This window comes from Cuculus canorus, chromosome 15 (assembly GCF_017976375.1).
Source record: "Cuculus canorus isolate bCucCan1 chromosome 15, bCucCan1.pri, whole genome shotgun sequence".
Lineage (NCBI taxonomy): Eukaryota > Metazoa > Chordata > Aves > Cuculiformes > Cuculidae > Cuculus > Cuculus canorus.
The window spans coordinates 16805876-16827385 of NC_071415.1; the positions used below are offsets into that span (position 1 = coordinate 16805876).

Below are 21510 nucleotides of genomic sequence, written 5' to 3' on the forward strand. Positions count from 1 at the left end.
TCCCATGCTAAGCCAAGTGCCAAAGCACTAGTCCTTGTCAGTCAGCCAGCGGCAACAGTCTGACTGCACAATGATACGTAGCACGCTGCACAACATCCTGACAGGCGTATGAGCAGAGATGATGAACACATTTTGGTTTAAAATTTTAGCTTTATCTAACGCACACCAGCCTGGAAGCCAGAAAAGCAGGGATAGGACTATGCAGCAAAAGAAACAACAAGATAGTGTCTGAATACAGTGTTTATCAGCAAGATCAGCTCCCTCAAGGCCAAGTTATTTATATATATTTTAGATTTTAAGATTCTACTTTTGATTCAGGACATGTTTAGTAAAACTTTCAAGATAAGTACAAAATTAAAATGAGGAATGAAAAGCTATTAGCTGTGTTTTGAATTAAAGCATTACTCTAAATTTTCCCTTTAGGCCGAGAAGGGCAACACAAGACTCAAGCAACTGAAAAGGCAGCTGGAGGAGGCTGAGGAAGAGTCTCAGCGTATCAATGCAAACCGCAGAAAGCTGCAGAGAGAGCTTGACGAAGCCACTGAGAGTAACGAAGCCCTGGGCCGCGAGGTTGCAGCACTGAAGAGCAAGCTCAGGTAAAGTGCCCTTATTTGGGATAGCCATTCCCACTCATTGACAGCCTTGAGACTTAGAACTAAACTAGAGAAGTGGAAAAAAATGTGTTCAAGCAAAGAACAGACACTGATGATGCTGCAAAGCTATTCATTCCTTGTATTAGCTTGGCAGATGCGACAGGAGGCCAAAGTCAGAACACAAAGCGCATTTCATGGACTGCAGGAGTCTCAGGATTTCAGCTGTGAGATGAACAACTGTGACAACACAGCACAGGCCATAGTCTTTTTCTAACCAAAGCTCCTGTTGGTTTAAATAGGAACAGAATCAGGCTCGGTTGCTTTTGAAAACACCTCTTATATAATGGCTGTATTTATTTGTACAGAAAGAGTCACAAAAGAGTAGAAATGCTTGTGCTTTTCACACTCACACACGCACAACTTGCACACGACGACCATGAACATTCTTCGAGAGCATCATAGGCAGCAAAAGGCAAAGCACATTATATGGTTCTTATCCAAAAGTCTCTTTGGACTTCACCACAAAGGGATTCAGTGTCATCAGACAAAGGAAAAGATCAAAATGTCCCTTAGCATTTTCTGGTTGAAGCTGACTGGGGAAGTGATAAAGCAGATCGGTCAGCGGCATACCCAAATTCCCCTGTGGTCATTGGGTGTGAAAAACCAACTCACTGAAATAAAAAGCCTGACTTTAATTGGAAATGGCTCTATCTGCACCATCACACCATAAAACTTTGCTTTCCACCTAAAACCAATGGTATTTCTGATGACAGTAAATCAGCTGCCTAGTTGTGTTCCTAAGCAGTTTACCAGCGTGTTTACTGATAACATGCGTGAACGTTCAGATGTGGATTTACTTCAAAGTGAAGAGTTAGGGACATGGTAGCCTTTTCTGTTAGCACCCTTTTGGGCAGTGCATGCTCCTGGCTGCTTTACAAAGGACTGGCTGTCCCCAGCCCTTTTTACGTAGAATAGTATAAGGCTTATTTTTGTTTTATATAAACGTAATGTAATTGGCTGTAATGTACTTTGCTTAATTATTTAAAAATAATCTACCTACCTCTGATCATGACCATGTGCTTAGTATAACTGCCCAGGACTCTTTATCTTTGTTTCAGAGGGACACAGGAACCTTCGAAAGACTAAGCAGGTACCATGCCTTCAACTTTGCAGCTAGCTTGTGTTGCACAAATTTCCATTTTCTTTGGCCCAAGTAAAAATGAAATGAGGTTTCTGCAAACTGTGAAGGCTTGGATATCTTGGCATTAATCTGTTCTATCAAAAGAGACAAATATTACAATAATCTAGCTACCATCAGCTGTTCGTCAGTGATACATCTTTCTTACAAGTAGGTTAAGTACTGACATAGACTTACCCATGTTGCATTCTCACAAGCTCTTCCAACAGAGTACCTAAAACCGTACTCTTTTTCTGCATGAAAATTGTCTTTTTTGCACCTCATCTTTGCATACAGCCACAAAGATTACAATTTTTCAAATCAAATACACCATTAATTAGTAGAATTGATTAAAAGGACTAATGAATAGTGTCACAGCATGTCATTAGAATTTCACAGTATTTGTTACACATATTGTAATGCTGACTTTACAGTAAGATCCCCTCTAACTCACCTGAGACCTTACTTGCATGTGATTTATCACACTGGCACCAATCACAGACAAAATATAAAGTCTTGCCTTTCATTACGTAGCACTCTGTGCCTGTACTGCTTAAAATAGCTATCACCTAGGCTTTTAAAATTACTTTGCTGATACTATGATGCACAGAAATTAATATTGACACTGTAAACTAGCACAGCGTTATATTACACTTTAACACATTCTCTGGAAACAGAATAACTGCTGTTGCAAAAAATTGAAGAGCTACTGCCTTGTAATATTTGTATATCTTCTATTTTACATATATACTGGATTTTGCTGTGAATGCACAAATATTTAAAGATGATGTCTTGTCCTTGCATGTGCCTTTTAGTCAGTCTAATACTTCTAGTTTGACGGTTACCCAAGCGCTACTCCAGAAGCACTTGTTCGATGGTAGACTAAATACAGAGATGCTGAGCAAGCACTGTGGCTTAAGGCTTGTCTCAGCTATGCGCATTATTGTGAAGGTACTAATGTGAATCACCACACGAGTATTATCAAAGCCATAAACCTGTTTAAAAGGAACAGATAAAAATAAGAAGTGTTTATGCACAGGGCCAACACCAGTGTGAAGTAGCATGAAGTTTATGCATACCACAACATCTCACATCAACAAGTGGTTAGTGTGCAACGGGGAGTTCAGTTCTTTGTAGTCACAACTATTCCGCATGATTTGGTTAGACTCTTGCTGTCACTCCCCAATGGTCCCATGTTCTCTGACAGCTCTCAGGGAATTATTGCAGCAGAGTTCTTACAAATGACTTGTGAATAATTGAATCCAGACAGGAGGAGCCTAGCACAGTAAGCTCTTCCTTTCTTCACAAGAATTAATGATTTTACTGACCTAACTAGAACTTGCTTGTTAAGCAGCAATAGCAAATATCTCTGCTCTCATAAAATCGTAGACACTGCTGTTAGAGTCTGTTAAGCACATGCCAGGGTGGAAATGACATACTCGTGTTCAACACATGCCATCAACACCGGAACATCTAGGGTTAACTAACAGCAGATCTTAAATGAAGCTTCATTATCCAGCTGATTGCTTGCTCGCATTGCAATATGAGGGCAGAATTGTGGAAAACAGACTACATGTCACACTTCCACCTTGGAAACACAGATTCAGGCCTCTGAAATATGTTAGCCCAGCCAGCATTCCTACCCGCTTCCCTTGTGTGGAAGACCGAACTTTGGACTTAAATAGCTGCTTCAGAACAGACATAGGCTTAGTCTTTTGCAAGGACAAGACAAGCCTTTAAATATTTATGCTTGATTGCTGTACCCAAAAGTGCAGTCAGATGTATTTAACACCAAATTAGTAATTTGGGCACAACTTTCAGTGATCACGAATTTATTTTATTGCTTATGTCTGTGGTCTCAAGCCTTTACAAAGGTTTGCTTAATGAGGGGCAAGTGAGAGGCCATGTTATAAAACTTGTGTTTTGTACCACAGTAGCAACCAAGGCCAAGAAGAGACAAACTCATCTTCTGTTTCACTTGCTGACACCTCTCAAAAAAAATTAACCTTGAGGACAAAAGTGTCCCTGCCTTGGGCTGTGGCTATGAAATATATGGGGATGGGAGGGAGATGGGAGAGGAAAAGAGGGTAATATGGGAAAAAGCATTTTCTGTAAGCTCTTCTGCAAGACACTTGCATTGTTAAGCGTCAGCATCCTATTTACAACACATTTCCAAAGCAGCAGTGGTTTCCTCTGCCCATTGGGACAGAGAATAGAGCTACTCACAACCTCGGATGCCAAACACATCAAAGCACCTGTGCTGCCCTGACCAACGCAGCCCTTGCAGAGAGAAGCCGTGGGCTCAACACCAGCTGCCAACATCTGCAGCACTGCTCCAGTCCTAGTCTCGTGGGTCTTCAGTAACTGGTACAGTTGGACCCAATGACCTCAAAGGTCTTTTTCAACAAAAAGATTCTATGATGGGCTTGTTCAGACTACAGGTCTGAAATTCAGCACAAGCTCTCCCCTTCCTTGCTCTTCTGAAAGGAAAGGACACTCTCCTGTTGGAGGTGCAAGCAGCCCCCTTTCCCATTCCTTCCAAACACAACCGGTTGCAGCTCCCATAGGGAAGAACACTGAAATGAAGGGAAGGGGATGGGGATTGGGGCAGATGAGACTATCAAGAGAACTTTAAGGACAAGAACAGGAATCTCATCAGAGTTCCAAGAAACTGGTAGTCTCAACCTGTCCACAAGTTAGTCTGACATTCTAGAGCAGAAAGCTGTATTAGAGGCCCACAGCTCTTGGCTGTTCTGCATTTAAAAACATCAGCCCCACAGGTACTGTTACAAAACTCAATGCTGATTTGTGAGGACTGCAAATGACCTACCATCTGATTTTTCTTCCTTTCTCACTGCAGGAGGGGAAATGAGCCAGCATCTTTTGCCCCACCACGTAGATCTGGAGGCAGAAGAGTAATTGAGAATGCAACAGATGGAGGTGACGAAGAAATGGATGCAAGAGATGGAGATTTCAATGGAACAAAAGCCAGTGAATAAACATGCTTAAAAAAATTGCACTGCAGCAAGGGGAGGGAGGACAATATTTAGCACTGTATAAGTCTGCTCATAGTGTCAAAGTCACATACACCCACTCCTCTGACAACAATAAAAACACAACTGCCTTGTCTCCAACGTATAGATTGATGTTAAAAGTACTCCAAAATTAACTTTACCATGAAGTGGATTTGAAAAAGCAGGGGTCTAACAGTAATTCACTTAGAGAATCTTACAGAAAGTGAGTTCTAGTAGCTCAGATCATTGAAATCCCAGTGAACTACAGTTTACAGAGGATTTGTGAGACTGTTGCAGGGGGTATAAAAAGGCATTGGTCAGTTAATCTTTTCTTAAACTATCATTTTGTCTTGAGTATTCGATTAATATAGGTTTTTTTCTGGTTACTACACCCCTGATGCACCATTCACAAGGTGGAAGTGCCTTTTTAATCACTTACTGAAAAATAAAATATCATTTTTTCAAATTAAGTCAACTGTTACAGTTGTATATGCACCATGGATGTGCTTACACACTAATAAAAGGCTATAAAAACTACTCCAGTATTCCTGTGTACAGGTGTCACTTGGGTGCAATACAACATGACTGAAGAGAACTGGGGATGCAGCAGAGCTTCCTTCCAAATCAAATACTTTTTAGAAAAGGTCATCTGTAGTCATTGGAACAAAAACCTGATTTTCTCCTACACAATTGCTTTTGAAGGAATGAAAAAACCCAGTACATATACCAAGCTGAACATAAAATGACATGAAGTACTCGGGACAGATTTGATTACCTCATGGATGCACAGTGCTAACTGAAGTGCCGTAGGACGTATCCGAGGACTGACAGACATGACACAGGACCTGCAGGAGACTTGAGGCATTCTGGTGTAGCAGCTGGAAAGCAGGCAGGGCCCTAAGTATCTGTCTTTAGGCAACTGAACCCCCACCCTTGAAGTCTGTACATACAGGGCTATTTCCAATTAAAGCCTCTAAAGCAGGCTGAAAACAACTAGAACCACCAGCCCACGCAGATTGCCGTGATCCAAGTCAAGCTATTCTGCATTAAGGATCAGCACATGGTTTTTATTTTTGCAGCACTCCACCAGGACCTCAGCCCATTGGGAACTACCAGGACCTACCAGGAATAGACGCAGCTCTAGATCTGTCAGAGCACAGCTAGCTCCGTGGCCTCACTGGGGCCGCAGAGAGCCAGGCACAGCTAAGAGAGCCGTACAATGACTCTAAATTGAGTACTTGATGGTGTGTTAGATTGTACAGCAAGTGAATCTTAAGCAGCAAGACCAAGAAGGTCAGACTTCATACAGAATGGTCTTAAGCACCAACACTTGGAGCAGAACCAGCAAACTGAACATGGAGCCCTTTTAAAAGGGATTCACACAGAAAATCACATGTAACTTTTAGGTTTGATCTGATGGTTAGAGGACTGCCCCATCACTTGAGAAACTCAGGCTCCAGTCCCTGTTCAGCAAAGCCTGTGACAAAATAGGGAGTCAGAGTTTCTTTAGTAAAGCCACAGAAAGCGCCCTTCCACAATTGTGGCCAAATTGAAGTTCCTCTCCTAAAAAACAGTTCTTCCCAGTACCATTAAAAGTGACTGTTCTGGACTAAGTTATTTTGACAATTCTCAGTAGCATATCCACATCTAGTCTGTCTGATTATATCTGTAATCATATTAATAACGTATCTGTAAAACATATTACAAGCACAGCGGTACTTTTCCAGCTTTCTACCTTTTCTCAATGCTGTGTTTCAGTCTGACTGCAAGGCAACCTGCTCACCAAGCAGGCAAATTCTGGCAAGATAAGGAAAACGCGACTTGTCTCGACTGATCTCTCCAGGCTACACAGTTCACTGAGCCGCAGTCTGTGTCAGCACAACTAACGAAGTAGCCCATGCGCTCCTGCTCCTCATGGGCAGAAAAGATTGCCAGCTCCCTGTGTGAGAGAACAAAAATCATGCTAAACCAGACAGAGTTCAAGATTTTAAAAGACAGCAATGCTAATACTAAACACTGTAAAACCCAGAGGCATCTCTTGCTATACAATATTTACTTTCCTTAGGGTAAGAAACCATGGAAAGAAAGATGTAGGAAAATCTTTGCATATGATTCAGCAAAACAAACAACGTCTCTTTCAACTTCATTTATCAGAAACAGATGAGAAATTGGTAGCAAACATCTGTGCATAAACAATAGGGACAAATTGCAAGAAAAGAATCAACAACTAGCATTCAAAATAAGCTTTATTCTGCTTCCCAGTTAAGCCAGCTTTGTAGATGGCCTGAATATTGGGAACGATATGTGGTTATTTCCTATTCCAGAGAAACAGATGCATCAGTGGCTGTTCTTACAGCGTTTTCTTAAAAAAAAAAAAAAACAAATCTCCATAAAACCCCAAACCTATTTAGGCATTCTTTTGTAAAGTAAGCTCTCCCCATGCCCAGCAAAAATCATAAAAGTGGTTTAGTAGCAATTATTTTTGCTAGTACAGGTTTCCATGAGGTACACTAATACTGCTAGTGAGCCCACTCCTTTCAAAAAACAAACCAAAATGCAGTAATATTCCATAGGGAAAAAAAACCTATCTAAACTAATTCTCTAGTCATATACACTTGTCTAGCATAAATGACTTTTCAGGTTAAAAAACATTTCTAAATTAGTAACAGCTGAAAGCATATATTCTCATAGAAAGCATAAAACAAGAAAAAAGTCTCTAATACCCAAGGCACGTTAACAAAGAAAGGGAGGTTTGGAAAGCAGTAAAACCCACCTATTAAGATGTTAGGGTTAGCAACTTAATCAGGTCTCTTGCTTCCTACAACAGACAGGCTTTATGGGCCACAACATGGCACAAAAAGATGTCAATATGCTAAGCCGGTCCAAACTTGAAGTTGGACTCCTAACTTGCTGTTAGCTCTGGGATCTCCTGAGGACTCTTAAGCACTAGGCATTCCTAATCTTTCACCGTGACCCGTTCTTAATGGCAAATCATTGCTTACAAAGCCATCTTGCCACTAGAGGCAGGTTTTTGTGTAGCAGGAGTCTGAGCAGCGACTACCCCACAAAGAGCTTCCCTGCAGAAACACACCTTCCTCCACACAAAAACACTCCTCTAATTCAGATGACTGCAGCACACAGCACCCATGATAAAGCCAGCACAACCAGAATTTAAGGCCAGAACACCATGGTGCTCTATTAACATCAAAAGCCAAAGCCTGAGGAGCTGCACAGGGATACTGTCTTTGTATATGAACAGCAGAAGGACGAGGGCTTTGACTGGCAATATCAAAAGAAGCAACTTCCACGGAGCTATTTGCAGCAACTGATGTAGGAAGCAATTCTCAGTCCAGCACTGCTGGGCAGTACTGCTTTATCATACCACCCACAGAACTCAGCCGAGTGGCAAGACTGGGCAAGGCCACAAGAGGCCACTGCCGACTGCAGCTTCTTCAGTTCTCACCCAGCCCGATTGCAGGCAGATTGTTCATTAATATTCTCTTTAAAATTAATGGTTAAAAAAATGTTTTCCCCTTTTCCAAAGCCAGCCAGGCTTTTCATAGCAGCATCTTGACAACACTTTGTGAGGGATGGCTCATTGGTCCCGAAATATTTGAAGGCCGTGTTCCAAACTCCAGGCGTTTCACTAACCTGCAAATAAAAAACAGAAGTTAGTGCATTTCTTGCTCAGTTTTACCATCTTCAGAGTAACTGACTACTTCAAGAGAACACCACACATCCTGACAAAGCAATAGATAGAGGAATATCACTCTGAGCACTAAGTGAGCCCAGTACTTGGCTAGGCTGAGTTTCCTCTCTAACATGGGGCTCCATTTCCCTCTCAGTAGTGAGAAGCTATCTGTTACAGGCATTGGAATTTCAGTTCTAGCATTACAGCAGCATATACATACGATCAGTTGTAAGAATATATAAGTGTAGGGCCCTTGAGGCTTTCTTGTGGGAGCTTTCATGAGGCTTCTCCACAGGCTATAATAGTAAGTACAATGTGCAGCACTCCTTCCATACAACAACTTTGGGCACTGGGTAACAGGACAAACCAGTATTCCCAGCACAAGGGTCTAGTTGAATAATTGAGTCTGGAACAAACTCTGCTATAGGCACTTAATTTACAAAAAAATCTAAAGAATATGCAGTACAGGATTGGCAGAGTTTAAGCTGACACTGAACCGCAATTTGTGATAACCTTTGCTGATTTTTCTTCATTTGTTTAAAAAAAGAAAACCAGTTCAAGTGCTCAGACAAATCTGTAAGCTGAGTCAGGTAACCTCCTGTCAGCTGCTCCTTAGAAATACATCTTGGCTACCTGAAAGCATTCTGATTGAGTGAAGCTATTATTTGCCTTTTTTCCAGTTCTCCCATAAATGGAAATCTTAACTTTGATAGCTCTCCACATGCCATTATGTTCCTAAGACATCATTTGTAGAAGAACATAAAGCATAAAACAAATTAAGTCAAGATGCAAGTACTCCTCTGTTGTACCTCGTCCCATTTAAATGCACTTATAATACATATATTACGTTTGCTTTGAATTTGTGGTTTTCAAAACATTCCAACTAGTCTTCAAATTTCAGCAGTTAGTGATTTTAAATTCTCAACTGATTCAAAACATTCAAATCATAATCCTGAATAACTAAATTTCATATCTTTTGAAAAGAAATCTGTCTCTACCAAAACAAAGATTTAATACTAAGCAGAACAGTAACAGTCACTAAGTTGTAATATCAACAGTTCTCACAAAAACACAACAGCAGAGAACAGCACTCACCCTGTATCACACCGAGGCTGATGAGGACTCAAACGTGTTTCAAGGACATCTCTGTTCATGTACATAGACACCGTGGTTCTGTTTGGAGACTGGTCATACACAAAGTTTCGGCAAGATGCAAGTTTGGACTCCAAAGCCTAATGTAAACACAAATGAGGCAAGCGTCAATTGTCAGATAGCACCCTTCTCTTTCAGAAAACAGCACTGCGGCACAGCAAAATGGCAGTAGGGCTCCTTGGCGGTGGGGGTGTGTGTTTCTTTTAGAATGAGTTGTCTACCAAAGGAACCTGGTAGACCTCAGTGCCACATGAGTTCTGAGTATTTGAAAAGATTAAGTCAGTCACCTCTCTAAAGATGAATTTCTGTTTCACTAGGGGAAGTTATGGCGTTGATGCTGTTCACCAGCACGAACACAAAACCTTCAGCTTCCTCAGGAAGATGATGACACCTTTCTTACAGGCATCACCTTTCAGATTACAAAATATTCATGTGAGCTATCTGCCCCCCTAGACACACATTAAGTTGTATGTACTAGTTGGTACACCCAAGGGAACTGAGCCACAATTACCCTATTCTCCACCACATGCTCCCATCTTAGATTACCCCACCTTTGTCACTGGGTTACTCTTCAGCTGTACCAGTTCTGCAGCTCAGCCCACCAAAAGGTCATATAAATGCTTATGCCAACACAGCACTGAGGCATAAGGAAGAAAACAGAAGGAAGTCACAGGATAACTTTTCTAGCATCAGCACTACCTTAAATGTCAAACCACAGCTTAACTTGACATTAGGCTTTGCTCAGAAGACTATTTGGACTCTTACGGGAAACTTCACCAGAAGCTCTCGGGACAGCAGGCACCAGGAAGCTTTCTTCTCTCCAGAGAAGGGAGCGGGTCCGTTCTTAATGTATTCATGCCAAATTATTCTTTCTGCACATGTGCTTTCAGAAATTGGTAGAGGAAGATCTTATTCCTGAGCAGAAAAGACCTTAAATAGCACAGCAGGGTCCCTACAGATAAACTGGGGGTTGGTCAGAAATGTACAAAGTCCAGAGCAAATTTCAAGGTCATCCTTAGCTACCCTGGGGGCAAGATACTCTTTCCAGTCTCCCCTGAGCAGCAGCACAAGTAGCGCTGGCTGCAGTTTCAGACAGCCCCACCTCTCCAAGAGCATCAGCTAGCAGGTAATCACTCACCCCCACTTTTCGCAGCAAGTCTCCCACGATGTTAAGTGCCGATATTCTTGCAGCGGGTGTGAGAGGGGTTGCACCATAACTGTCATCAAGACCTGCGGGGCAGGTTAAAGAAAGATACACTAGTCATTTCAAATAAATAAGCTTTGATGCTGGAAGTCAGAAGACAGCCTGACATATAGAGCAGAGGAAACAAGTATCTTCACCCTTTTTTATCTCACCTCCAGATCTTTCATATCCATTAGGAATATGAAGCACTGTCTCTCTGAGACAGCTCAAGTTACAATGTCCTAAGCTAAAGTCTCTAGACATGCTGTGGCTTGAGTTTCTAGAGATTTGTTCCACCAGCCTACTCTGCACCTCTGTTGCTACAGGACCATCATCTCTCATTATACCACAAATCTCCAAATCCTCTCACTTATACAGAAGCATTAATTCCTCTACACAAGGTGTATTTAACTGAAACTCAGCTCTGCTCCCTTCTTCTCATTCCTCCTTTATTCAGAAGCTACAGTAAAAATGAGCATCAAATCGTATTTCTGCGTTAGTTCCCTGTGAGTCACCTCTCCTAAATGTTGCAGAGGTGGGTATGCTGATGTTGTGTGCCCGAGGCACCGAGGGAGTTGAAGGCACAGATAACGATGCCTGAACTGCTGTGTCTGTTCTTTCTGTTTCCAGGGTAGTTCGCATCGGTGTTTTGGGTTTCTCCTGTTTCTGCTGCACCGCAAGCTCTTGTCGTAGATCTATGAAGGAATCAACACAAAAAAAGCCTTTGGAGTACGTACACACCAAAATAAAAATGAGTGTGAACATTTTGTTCAGTAGATTGTTCCCCTTGTGGAGGTGTGAATGACGCCCCAACTGGACTCGCTCTTCTTAAAACCTCTAAGGCCCTGAAGCAACATCACAGATTAGAAGAAGGCCAGAGCAGACGTTGGCTTTTGTGAGCTGCTCTGGAATAACGCCAGGCATTCAAGGAGTACAGGAAAACAGTCTTGAAGCTTCCTCATTTGCCTTTACATGTCAGAATGCAGATTTAAAAGGTACTAACTTAAAAGCCAAGCTCTAAGGAGGAGACTGAATAGCTACAAGCCAGGAGGGGAGAAAGGGAAAGATAGAAGTAATTTTTGTCTAACCTCTAGCTTCATCTTTCAGGCGCTGCACAGATTCCAGAAGGTTCTCTTTCTCATCCAGCTCACTCTCCAGAAAAGCATTTCTTTCAATAGCCTGGTTTAAACGCTGTTCAAAATCCTCCAGAGACATTATAGTGGCTCTGAAAAAGAGTGCACAAGATGTCACTGCCAGATACTTCAAGCACATAGAACACCCGCTCTCACAAGAAAAGGGATAACATTGCAGTTATGTTTGGTTTGATTTGCTTTATTACTACTTTTTATTTAGGCTTTAAGATATGAAAGAGCCCAGTGAGGGGGAGTAGAAGGCAAAAAACCTCTTCACTACAGGCATCACCCAAGTGATTAGTTCAGTAACACCACCCTTAAAGGACAGAACAGAGGGAGAAAACAAACACAGAGTTAGGTCACCTTTTTGCTCGTTCCAAGTCATCATTTGCTTGCTCAAGCTCTCGAATGTATTTCTGAAGTTGATCTTTAATAGCTCTTGTCTGTGCCAAGTCATCTTCCAGCGCAGAGATTTGCCTGTATGCTTCTGAATTCTGCATTTCAATCTTTTCCTAATCAAAGGCAAATCAAACAGCATATCAGGGACTTAGCAATGCACATTTTCTTTCTGTGGCATTGTTTGAGCCCCTTTAAAGGCAGAGGCAGATGCTGTGAAGTATTTTAAGAAATATCACCTTACACATGGTGCAATTCCAACAAAGCCAATTGCTCACAAACTTCTGGGCTGCCAGCAGAGGAGAGCTCTTCCTGTCAGTCCTTATCAAACAAGGATGCTGGGGAACAGTTCCCAACCTCCAAGGTTCCTTGCTTTCCCAGGGAGAGAGAGACTCAACATAATTTCTGAGCCTTAAGAGCTTTAACAACACACAAAGCTAAAGATGCAAGAGAAAGCACCTATTTTCAACACTAATAAAGGACAAGCAGTAATTAAGAACTTAAAAAAACAAGAAAAAAATAGATCCAAGTGTGATGTTGTTACATACTGCTGTGGAACCAGCAGGTTTCTCCACTGCCCCTGTGGTTTTATTAGCCCAAAGCAGGTCGAGTTCTAGATCACAAAGCATTTCAGGTGTAGTTAAGCAGCGTGCTTTGGATGGGAACCAACCAGTCTCCCTTTACAGCATGTACACAAGAGGCATAGGCAGGAAGGAAGGCTTAGCTTCTCTCCTCCTACTGCCACTAATACACCGAGTTAACTCATCGCCTGGCAGGGAAAGCTTCACAGCATGCTGTCTGCTCCAACGCTTCACACTCCACCACCTTACTACCAGACCACTTCAAAAAGCCAGACGTATTTTTAAAACTCCAAGATTTCTGTATAAATAGCATTCCTGAAGGCCTTCGTCCATCCAGAATTTAAGTACAACACACTTGAAGTAACTGAAAAAAAAAATCTGTGCATGGAAAACCATGGCACCTAGTCTAGCATGAGTGGTAATCTGAAGATAGCTGGTTTAGCATATGAAATGCATAAGCAAGGAGGAAGGAAAGATATCCACTCCGAATTAAGCAATTCTTATTGATTACAGGGTGGTGACACTGTTATAAATAATTCCATATGTCTGAAGCATAGTTACATGCTGAATTTAAGAGCCACCAAGCTCTAAGGGACAGATTACTCTCAACTAGCTTTTCAGTCCTCTCTGGACAAACCCTCCAAAGCATTATTCCCACTTATTTTTAGGTAGCGTGAACTCTGGTTTCTGAGGGGAGTAGCAGGCACACACGCTAGTCTGCTGTGCTCAAAGCTACAAGCTGTGTGGGCCTGGCAAAGTTCACTAGTGTTGACCTAGATGCAGACACCAACCCTTGATGGCTCAGTCAACACTGCTGCTCAATAGCTTCGAGTTTAATGCTTTGCTCTTGAATTGATTCAGATGAAAGACCAGAACTGCAAGGTTTGAGTCTTTGTTTTTAGCCAATTGTAATACACTATCAGCTGATCTGGCCATCAATGGAGTCTCTGTTCCTTCACCCGCGGCTGTTACTGCAGTTTTCAGACTGCATGAATAGCCAATTGTTTCAAGCAGAAAATGTTTTAATAAAGTTTTCTGCTGTGAAGAGTAATTTAAGATTTTCTAAACTATGTTTACTTTGTTGTTCTGTTTTGTTTCCTACTAGTCTCATTCTTAACTGCTTTGGCTGATTCATCACCCTCTTCTCTCATCCTACTAGCTCCTCTAGAGGAAGAAAATAGTTTGGACCCTTCTCAATTAAATGGACAGGTTTTATTTTTATCGAACTTATATGTTCTCGCCAGACCCATCAGCCTCCACGTATCTTAGTGGCTACATGAAACAGTAGACCAATACTTCATACAACAGGCAGAGCCTTTAATAACCACTAAGGTGCTAATACAACCAGAACAAAGATGAGTGCAACATAACAAATACAATAAAACAAGCCCTGGAGGTTTTGCTATCAAAAAGCAGTGAGGAGGAGATCATTAAGTTGGTGCTAGAGGGACAGGACATTTGCCTGGAACAGAAGGGTATCTCCTTAAGACAGTAATTTGGGCAACAGTTTAGACAAAGCACTGCAAACCTGGATTACTTATAAGTGATTAATCACTTATACAAATACCTTCACTCTCATTAGCTCATTATTGCATCCAATTGAGTAGAAGTAGTATAATTAAATTAATCTGTGTTTCCACAGATATTGACCTAGCCCTATAGAATACAGTATAGTGTTTCTTAGGTGACTATATCTCACCTCAAGGCCAACAAAAAATCATGCTTAAAAAAGGCACACCAATTTCAATAACAAGTTTTTTTCAAGTGTAAGAAGATTCTACTGTAAATAATTTTCTCCCATCTCAAATCTATCCTCACACCTAGCCACAACCTGCAAACAGGGCTTCAGAAATGTTACCATGATATCCTCAAAGACAAAACCAGACTGGCATTTCTCAGTTTTTCAAGTCTCTTTTCTTCAGTTTTCTGTTGAATTTCTTTGTGACGCTGAAGGTTCCTGCCCACGAAGTAAGCTGAATCTGCACATACCTGTCTCGTTCACCTTTCCACTTAGGATGTACTGTACGCGTTGTCCACTCTTACCTTAACTGACTCCAGTTCCATTCGCAGACGATTGTTTTCTGACAGAAGGTCTCTGTTTCTGGACTCTGTTTGCTGCAGCTGAGTCTCCAATTCAGCTTCATACTCTCGACTCCCTTCTTGGAATTCACGCAATTCCTCCTGTGTATTTTCAGCACTAGAGTGCAATTCCAACAACAGAACTCATCATAATGAATGAAAAAGAAATCTCTCTTGTATGCCCAAGGTAAAAAACACTGTTCTTTAACACAGAAGACTCTATGACCCTCTTCAACACACATATCCAACATGAAGAAAGAATCACATGCAAATGTTTCCCTGTCAAGCATGAGAAGCCACCCCATAGCTAACTGGTAAACAAATAAAAAAAAAGCCCAAACAGAAAAAACTCAAGGTCTGTCTTCACACTATAGGTTAAGGACCCATGGAGTCTCTTGAGCTTGTACTCCGTCCACTGCCATCTGCATATTTAATCTATTATTTCATCCAATTATTTATTTGAAAATACTAACAAAGCCATTTTAAATTAGCAATAAAAAGTGAGAAAAAGAGAGATGGAAGTAAAGATGTTCTTATGTTCTTAAACAATTCTACTGAAATAATCCTTGGGCAAGCTAAACAAGCAGTACGGAAAGGTCTGAACACCTGCTCTAAGAAAGGTTCCACCAGTATCAGCATCTAAAAAGTATGGACTTTTTTTCACCCTTTACTGCATTTACAGCAAGATACAGAGCTAAAGGGAAGAGCAAAGTATGTCTGTTCTCAGTCAGGGATCTTTCTCCATCTATATGCTGTCAAACAGTTCTTGATCCACACAGAGATATAAAGAGTGAACAGCACAGCAGGATCATGCTTTTCTGCAACCATCATCCACTCCCAGCAAGGTTTTATAGCAAGTTACATTTGCTCAGGCTGCCCACAGACTGCAGTAAGAGGCACAATTTCAGCACACACAGCCCTGCTCAAACCAAAGCATGGACCAAAACCAGCAGTGCAACAGCAGCACAGATTCACTATTCCAGTAAGCATAAAGGACTGCAGGCTGCTGTTATTTAAGCAAAAGCATTGCTATTGCTTAATACAGCCGAACCATCTTGAACTTATGTCCCTTGTGTGGCACACTCTGTCTTCCCATGCAGTGTTATGCACCCTATCAAACAACTCAGAGGAATGAAGCCATTGCCTTACCACTGCTTGTATGTCATAGCCAGCTCTTTCCAGTATCTGGTTTCCTCTTCCACTGAGCTGAAGTGATGTCCTTCTGACTCTTCCATGATGAACCCTCAGAGTTTAGAGCTCCAGTTTCATTTTTTTTCTCCCCTGGAAAATTAAATGACCAAGCATAAGAACTAATACAGTGACAGCCCACACACAGTCCTACGGTGGCAAAGCAGCACACTCCTCCTCCCAGGAAGTCACTGAACACCTGGAGACCAAGCTAAAGACCAGCCTTGACAGGGCTGTGTCCGATGTATCATAAATGTGAAAGAAGCACTACTGAGTCATCAGGTCCCTTTCCCCAATGCTCCTGAGGTTGCTGCACACTTACACCACAGAGCACCAAACACCAAACTTGAGCTGCAGCTGTGCACACACACATAAAACACAAGGGAAAGAGAAGACATCTTAGGCACAACTTTGGCTCCAAAGACAGTGCAATTAAGGCTAACTTCAACAACCCCAGAGACACCTACTATGAAATTAAAGACACAAATAAGGTAGTCAAGATACTGGTTTCTTGTGTTAATATTTCCAGGACACCTAAGCTTTTTAGGTACATAATGGCTGGACACATGAAAAATTTCTCCCTAGGTCAACATAGACAAAGGTACCTGACTGTAAACCTGAACTATCACAATTCATGTATGACTGAGAGTCATGATATATCTAGATATCTCTGAGAGAAGGGAGCTCCAGAAATTCTCAAAGAACCAAGGATAAGAACTCCACGGAAGTTTTAGTGGGATATCACCTGGCTGGACTAGGTATGCAGATAAATTGCAGCAACACAGTGAGAAATCCAGACCATCCAGCTGTCCCTGTGCCAGCATAAACCCAGTCACAGAACATAAGTCCTAAATGGGAATGACACATGAAAGAGCCACAGGGGAATCAAGAACCTTAAGCTGGTCACTCCTGCTTGAAGGCTTAAGTATCTAGACACTACAATTAAATACATGCCCTCTGACATGCATGATGCACTCTAATAAACAAGCCACCAGCAAATATAATTTCATATGAGTTAGCCTTGACAATGGAGAAACAAACCTAATGCTCTTGATTGCCTGCCCATGGCAAAGATTCCACACAGACATTACCAATTTAATAGAGACACAAAAAGATCAAGAATAGTAAATAAAGGTGGAGTTGAACAATTCATGACAATGGCAATTGTCAGAAAACTGCATTGCTGAAATCTAATGACTTGAGAAAACAGTTCTACAAGTTTCAGCTCTAGATCTACTGAGTAAAGCATCTCCTAGAGGTAAACCTGATGGAATTAAGTGGGGGGGGGAGGGAAAGAGCCAAAGCTTTCAAAGTCTTAGATATCAGTCCTGCCTTTTACTTCTCTTATTTATAACACTCAGGATGTGCTGGAGTAGACCTCCTGCACAGTATGTCACAGCTAAACAAAACGTGCATCCACTGCAAATCTATTGAATTCAACTGAACAAAATATTCATTACCTGTATTGAGACTTGCCTCTCTAGAAATCACTTGGTTTAAGTAGGATCTAAAGCCATCTATCTAGCAATCCCAGAGACAAACATGAGTAGTTCTTACCCCCTCTACTACAGACAACAGCAACAAGTACTCGGAGTAGTTTGGCAATCTAAAGCCCAATTCTTACACACCCAAGCAACGCTGCAAAGCACAAGTCCTTTTCACAGACTAGGTGATTACTCAGGACAGCACTGAGCAAAGACCAAGCATCTATCACAGTTCAGCAGGCTGTGCCCGCACACCTGAAGGCACAGCATCAGCTACACACTCACAGAAACTACCCCATCATTTAGAAAGGAACCCGGCAGGTGAAGGGAAATATTACTAAGCTTTAGTTTTTATAATTCAGTTTCTTGACACGAAATGTTAATTAGACAAAGTTACACGTCTTCCTTCTAAGAAATAAAGCTACAGTGTGATGTACTGACACACTTGCAGCAAGGTCTTGAGGCTGCTGCTCTTTGAATGCATTTACAGAAGTATGCACTGGGGAAATAAAGAGAGGAAAAGGAGCGTGACTAAGGAGGAGTGATTTTCCAAATAGTACCCTTGCCCATTCAAAAGAAAATCACAACCAAGCATAATTACCATTCTTGACCTAGGATAGTTTACGACACTTCTACTCTATTATTTTTCAGCAAACTGGAAGAGCCTTTGATGTTAATGAGCGTGTCCTTATGCTCAAGGCCCTGCATACACACATGCCAACCCTCGCAGCACACCTGCAAAGAAACTAGATTTCTCTTTCATACGAGAGCCAGGGAGGGAGGGTCAGGTACAAAAAAGCATTGCAGGTGCAGGGAGGAACCAACAGGGACCAGCATCCATTACAGCGGTCAAACCACACTAGAGAACAGCAAGCCAGAGCTGCCTTTAGATGGTCATTTCTCACCACTCGGACAACAGGAAGTTTCTGTATTTCTTCAAGAACAGACATTCCACCCAGGTTATGTCTGGTTTTCCTACACAGGTTAAAATATATTTCAGAACTTTCCAAAGAGGAATTCTTCTAACACAAGCAGTATAATAAATCCCATACTGGTGTTCAGACAGTCAACAAAAAGAAGTCAGACAAAACAAAGACGGATTGCGAGACATCTTGCTCCCGAAAGCTTGTAAACAATCTTTCAGAACCCAAAGACACAGCTCCCATCAGCCTCAAAAACTTGAATATGCTCATACTTGCCTCTCACCTGTGTTTTTACACTGCTTTGAAAGGACTAACTTTGCCTTATTTAAAATTGTATGGTCACATACAAAGGAACTTTCCCCAACCAAGCCGTAAGATTTATATTATACGAGTTCCACAGAACTTTGATAACAGAAGCACAAAGCTGCTGTCCCTTCTGGTTTTTAACTAGGTCTTTGTAAGCATGAGATTACAGACCCACTACAGATGTTAGCCAGGGAGAGTACGCTCTTTTTCAGTTACCATTACTAAATGGTACTTATGATTTAAAATTAATTGTTAAACTGTGAATACATGGAAGGTCTGTGGACCTATACTTATTCCACAGAGATGACACAACATGGCAGTTTCTTTCGCTACTATCCCACGCCACAGGCACATCTTTTTTGTCCGCAACACACAAGGAAGACCTATTCGGTTCCCTGTACACTTTCACTACATCTTAGCTCACAGGGATTTTCAAACTAACCAAAGATGCAAGACAGAAATTTAAACTGATAACAAAAATTCCAAGTTTTACAGAAAATATTACAGCTTTTTTAAAATAAATTTCACAAAACAAAACCAATGTTCACATCAATCTTTCTAAACTGCCTGTAGAAAGGGTAGGGCTTGGACTTTTTGGGTTTCCCCTGCTGCCTTCTCCTCTTGATTTTTAACAATCTGGAGACAGCAGGCAAAATGCCTGAAGAGCAATTAATTAAACCAATTAGGAACTCCTCATTGTCTAGGCTCACTTATAAAGGCTGAGGGGTTGAAGGAGGTTTTAGCAATGTTTTGTTAAACATCGTGAAAAAACAAGCAGAGGAGGTTATGTTCTGTAGCAGGCTCACACTTGGCTGCACCTTATTTGTTTTGGGACACACGAAGCCAGAAAAGACATCTGTCCGGATGTCCCGCATCAGGCAGCACCAGCGCTGGTCACAGGCATTGCAAAACCTCTACATCATTCAGGAAAGGGCAGGGTTCATGGGTGGGGAATAAATTTCTGCAACGAGAAAAATGCCTCAGCATATATGATGCAGGAAACAATCTCATATGAGTGAGACCAGAATGGCAAAATTCTTAAGGGAAACAAACATTAAGAAAAGCCACGTGCAAAATAATGGAAGTAACTAGGAATCAGAGTCCAACCTCACCAAATTTAAGAGGACCTCCACTTAAATTCTGCTTCAGTCCTAGAATAAGGACTCAAAACAACCCTGCATACCAAATACTCTTTTTTTTTTTTTTTAAGCAAAATAACTTTTTTAGCCGGCGACCAATGTTGCCTTATCTTCTTAGCAATGCCTGATGGCCTGAGTCAGAGCAATTCACACTGGAATAAAGAACAAAGAGCAAACCAGTACCATAAGCAGAAATAATTCTCGATGGCAGAGATTATAAAGCTCCTGTTACATTTTTTTCCTACCATATTCTTTCTTACTGCAAGCTGGCCAAGATTTGATTCTTACTATTCTCATTATTGCTTACGCCGATTCATTCCCTTAACACAATGATTTACCCCCTTCCTTCAGTAATAAAGAGTAAACCAGTACCATAAAAACAAATAACTTCGCACGGCACAGACTATAAAGCTCCTATTACACATTTTTTCCCTAACTCCAAAGCAAAACAAAACCCCTCTTTGCTCCTGAAAGCTAGTCTGCCCCGACGTTTTCTTAGAGCAGTCCCCGGGGGAATGCGGGGAGGGGGATGAGGGGGATGAGGGGGATGAGGGGGATGAGGGGGATGAGGGGGATGAGGGGGATGAGGGGGATGAGGGGGATGAGGGGGATGAGGGGTGAGGGAGGGGGATGAGGGGTGAGGGAGGGGGATGAGGGGTGAGGGAGGGGGATGAGGGGTGAGGGAGGGGGATGAGGGGGATGAGGGGGACGAGGGGGATGAGGGGGAAGGGGTCTGCGGGGCCAGGCAGGGTCCCGTCCCCGCGGTTACCTGGCCGGCGGCGTGCGGCGGGGCGGCTGCGGCGGGGCGCTGCCAGCCCGGCGGGCGGAGCGCGGCCTCTCGCCGCCCCATTGGCCGCCGGTCACGCGCAGGGGCCGCTCGGCCAATCAACCCGCCCCGTGCGCCGAGTTCCAAAGTTTCGTTACTTTCAAACGGCGGTCCGGGGGCGGGGGGGGGGAAGCGCCGGGCCGGACACCCCCTGCTCAGCGCCTGCAGCTCCCCGGGCCGCACAGGGCAGCACCTGCCACCCGCTGTGCTCTGGAATACACGTTCGCCCCTGAAATGTTCCAAAAGAGGACGAGCTTTGCATCAAATGCTTTTTTTTTTTTTTTTTAATTCCAAACGCTTCCTACAAAAGCGTGAGACAGTGGCCGTGACCGCCCGCAGAACGTTTTTAGGCTAAAGTCCCCTTTCATAGTCCCGCTTACCTTCCAGTGCCTGAAGGGGCTGCAGGAGAGCTGGGAGGGGCTGTTCACAGGGGCCTGTGGGGACAGGACAAGAGACAATGGGGATAAACTGGAGAGGGGCAGATTTAGACTGGACATAAGGAGGAATTTCCTGAGGATGAGAGCGCTGAGGCCCTGGCCCAGGCTGCCCAGGGAAGCTGTGGCTGCCCCATCCCTGGAGGGGTTCCAGGCCAGGTTGGATGGGCCTCGGGGAGGTGTCCGTGCCCACGGCAGGGGCTGGAGCTGG

General features: G+C 42.6%; 2 protein-coding genes across 6 annotated transcripts in view; one reads left to right on the forward strand and one right to left on the reverse strand.

Moving 5' to 3' along the window:
• MYH11 (myosin heavy chain 11) overlaps window positions 1-5321 on the forward strand; it is a 58142-nt gene extending 52821 nt beyond the window's left edge. For 2 of the 4 annotated variants that reach the window (XM_054081004.1, XM_054081005.1), the window contains 2 exons: window positions 424-596; window positions 4631-5321. In XM_054081004.1, the coding sequence (XP_053936979.1) occupies window positions 424-596; window positions 4631-4769 (312 nt within the window). In that variant the 3' untranslated portion in view covers window positions 4770-5321. Of the gene's footprint in view, window positions 1-423; window positions 597-1711; window positions 1744-4630 lie in introns of all 4 variants that reach the window. The other 2 variants (XM_054081006.1, XM_054081007.1) reach the window with 2 other exon arrangements.
• Window positions 5322-6942: 1621 nt separating this feature from the next.
• Window positions 6943-20940, reverse strand: NDE1 (nudE neurodevelopment protein 1). Of its 2 annotated transcripts, none has more exons than XM_054081015.1 (9): window positions 19719-19858; window positions 16149-16280; window positions 14964-15117; window positions 12307-12455; window positions 11899-12035; window positions 11326-11505; window positions 10766-10857; window positions 9571-9707; window positions 6943-8435 (listed from the first exon to the last, which is right to left on the reverse strand). In XM_054081015.1, the coding sequence occupies exons 2-9, from the start codon at window positions 16232-16234 to the stop codon at window positions 8342-8344; spliced, it is 1029 nt and encodes a 342-aa protein (XP_053936990.1). In that variant the 5' UTR covers window positions 16235-16280; window positions 19719-19858; the 3' UTR covers window positions 6943-8341. The 2 variants fall into 2 exon arrangements, with proteins under 2 accessions (XP_053936990.1, XP_053936989.1); XM_054081014.1 differs by lacking the exon at window positions 19719-19858 and adding an exon at window positions 20809-20940 and having other exon boundaries at window positions 6944-8435.
• Window positions 20941-21510: the final 570 nt, after the last annotated feature.

Bases quoted from the DNA above. Each gene is read 5' to 3' on its own strand.
- NDE1 (XM_054081015.1), bottom strand. From the start codon at position 16,234: ATGGAAGAGTCAGAAGGACATCACTTCAGCTCAGTGGAAGAGGAAACC. The intron at 15,118-16,148 runs GTAAGGCAATGG...ATTGCACTCTAG, and splicing joins GCTATGACATACAAGCAGTG to TGCTGAAAATACACAGGAGG. The intron at 8,436-9,570 runs GTGAGTGCTGTT...TTTTATTTGCAG, and splicing joins CAGCCTCGGTGTGATACAGG to GTTAGTGAAACGCCTGGAGT.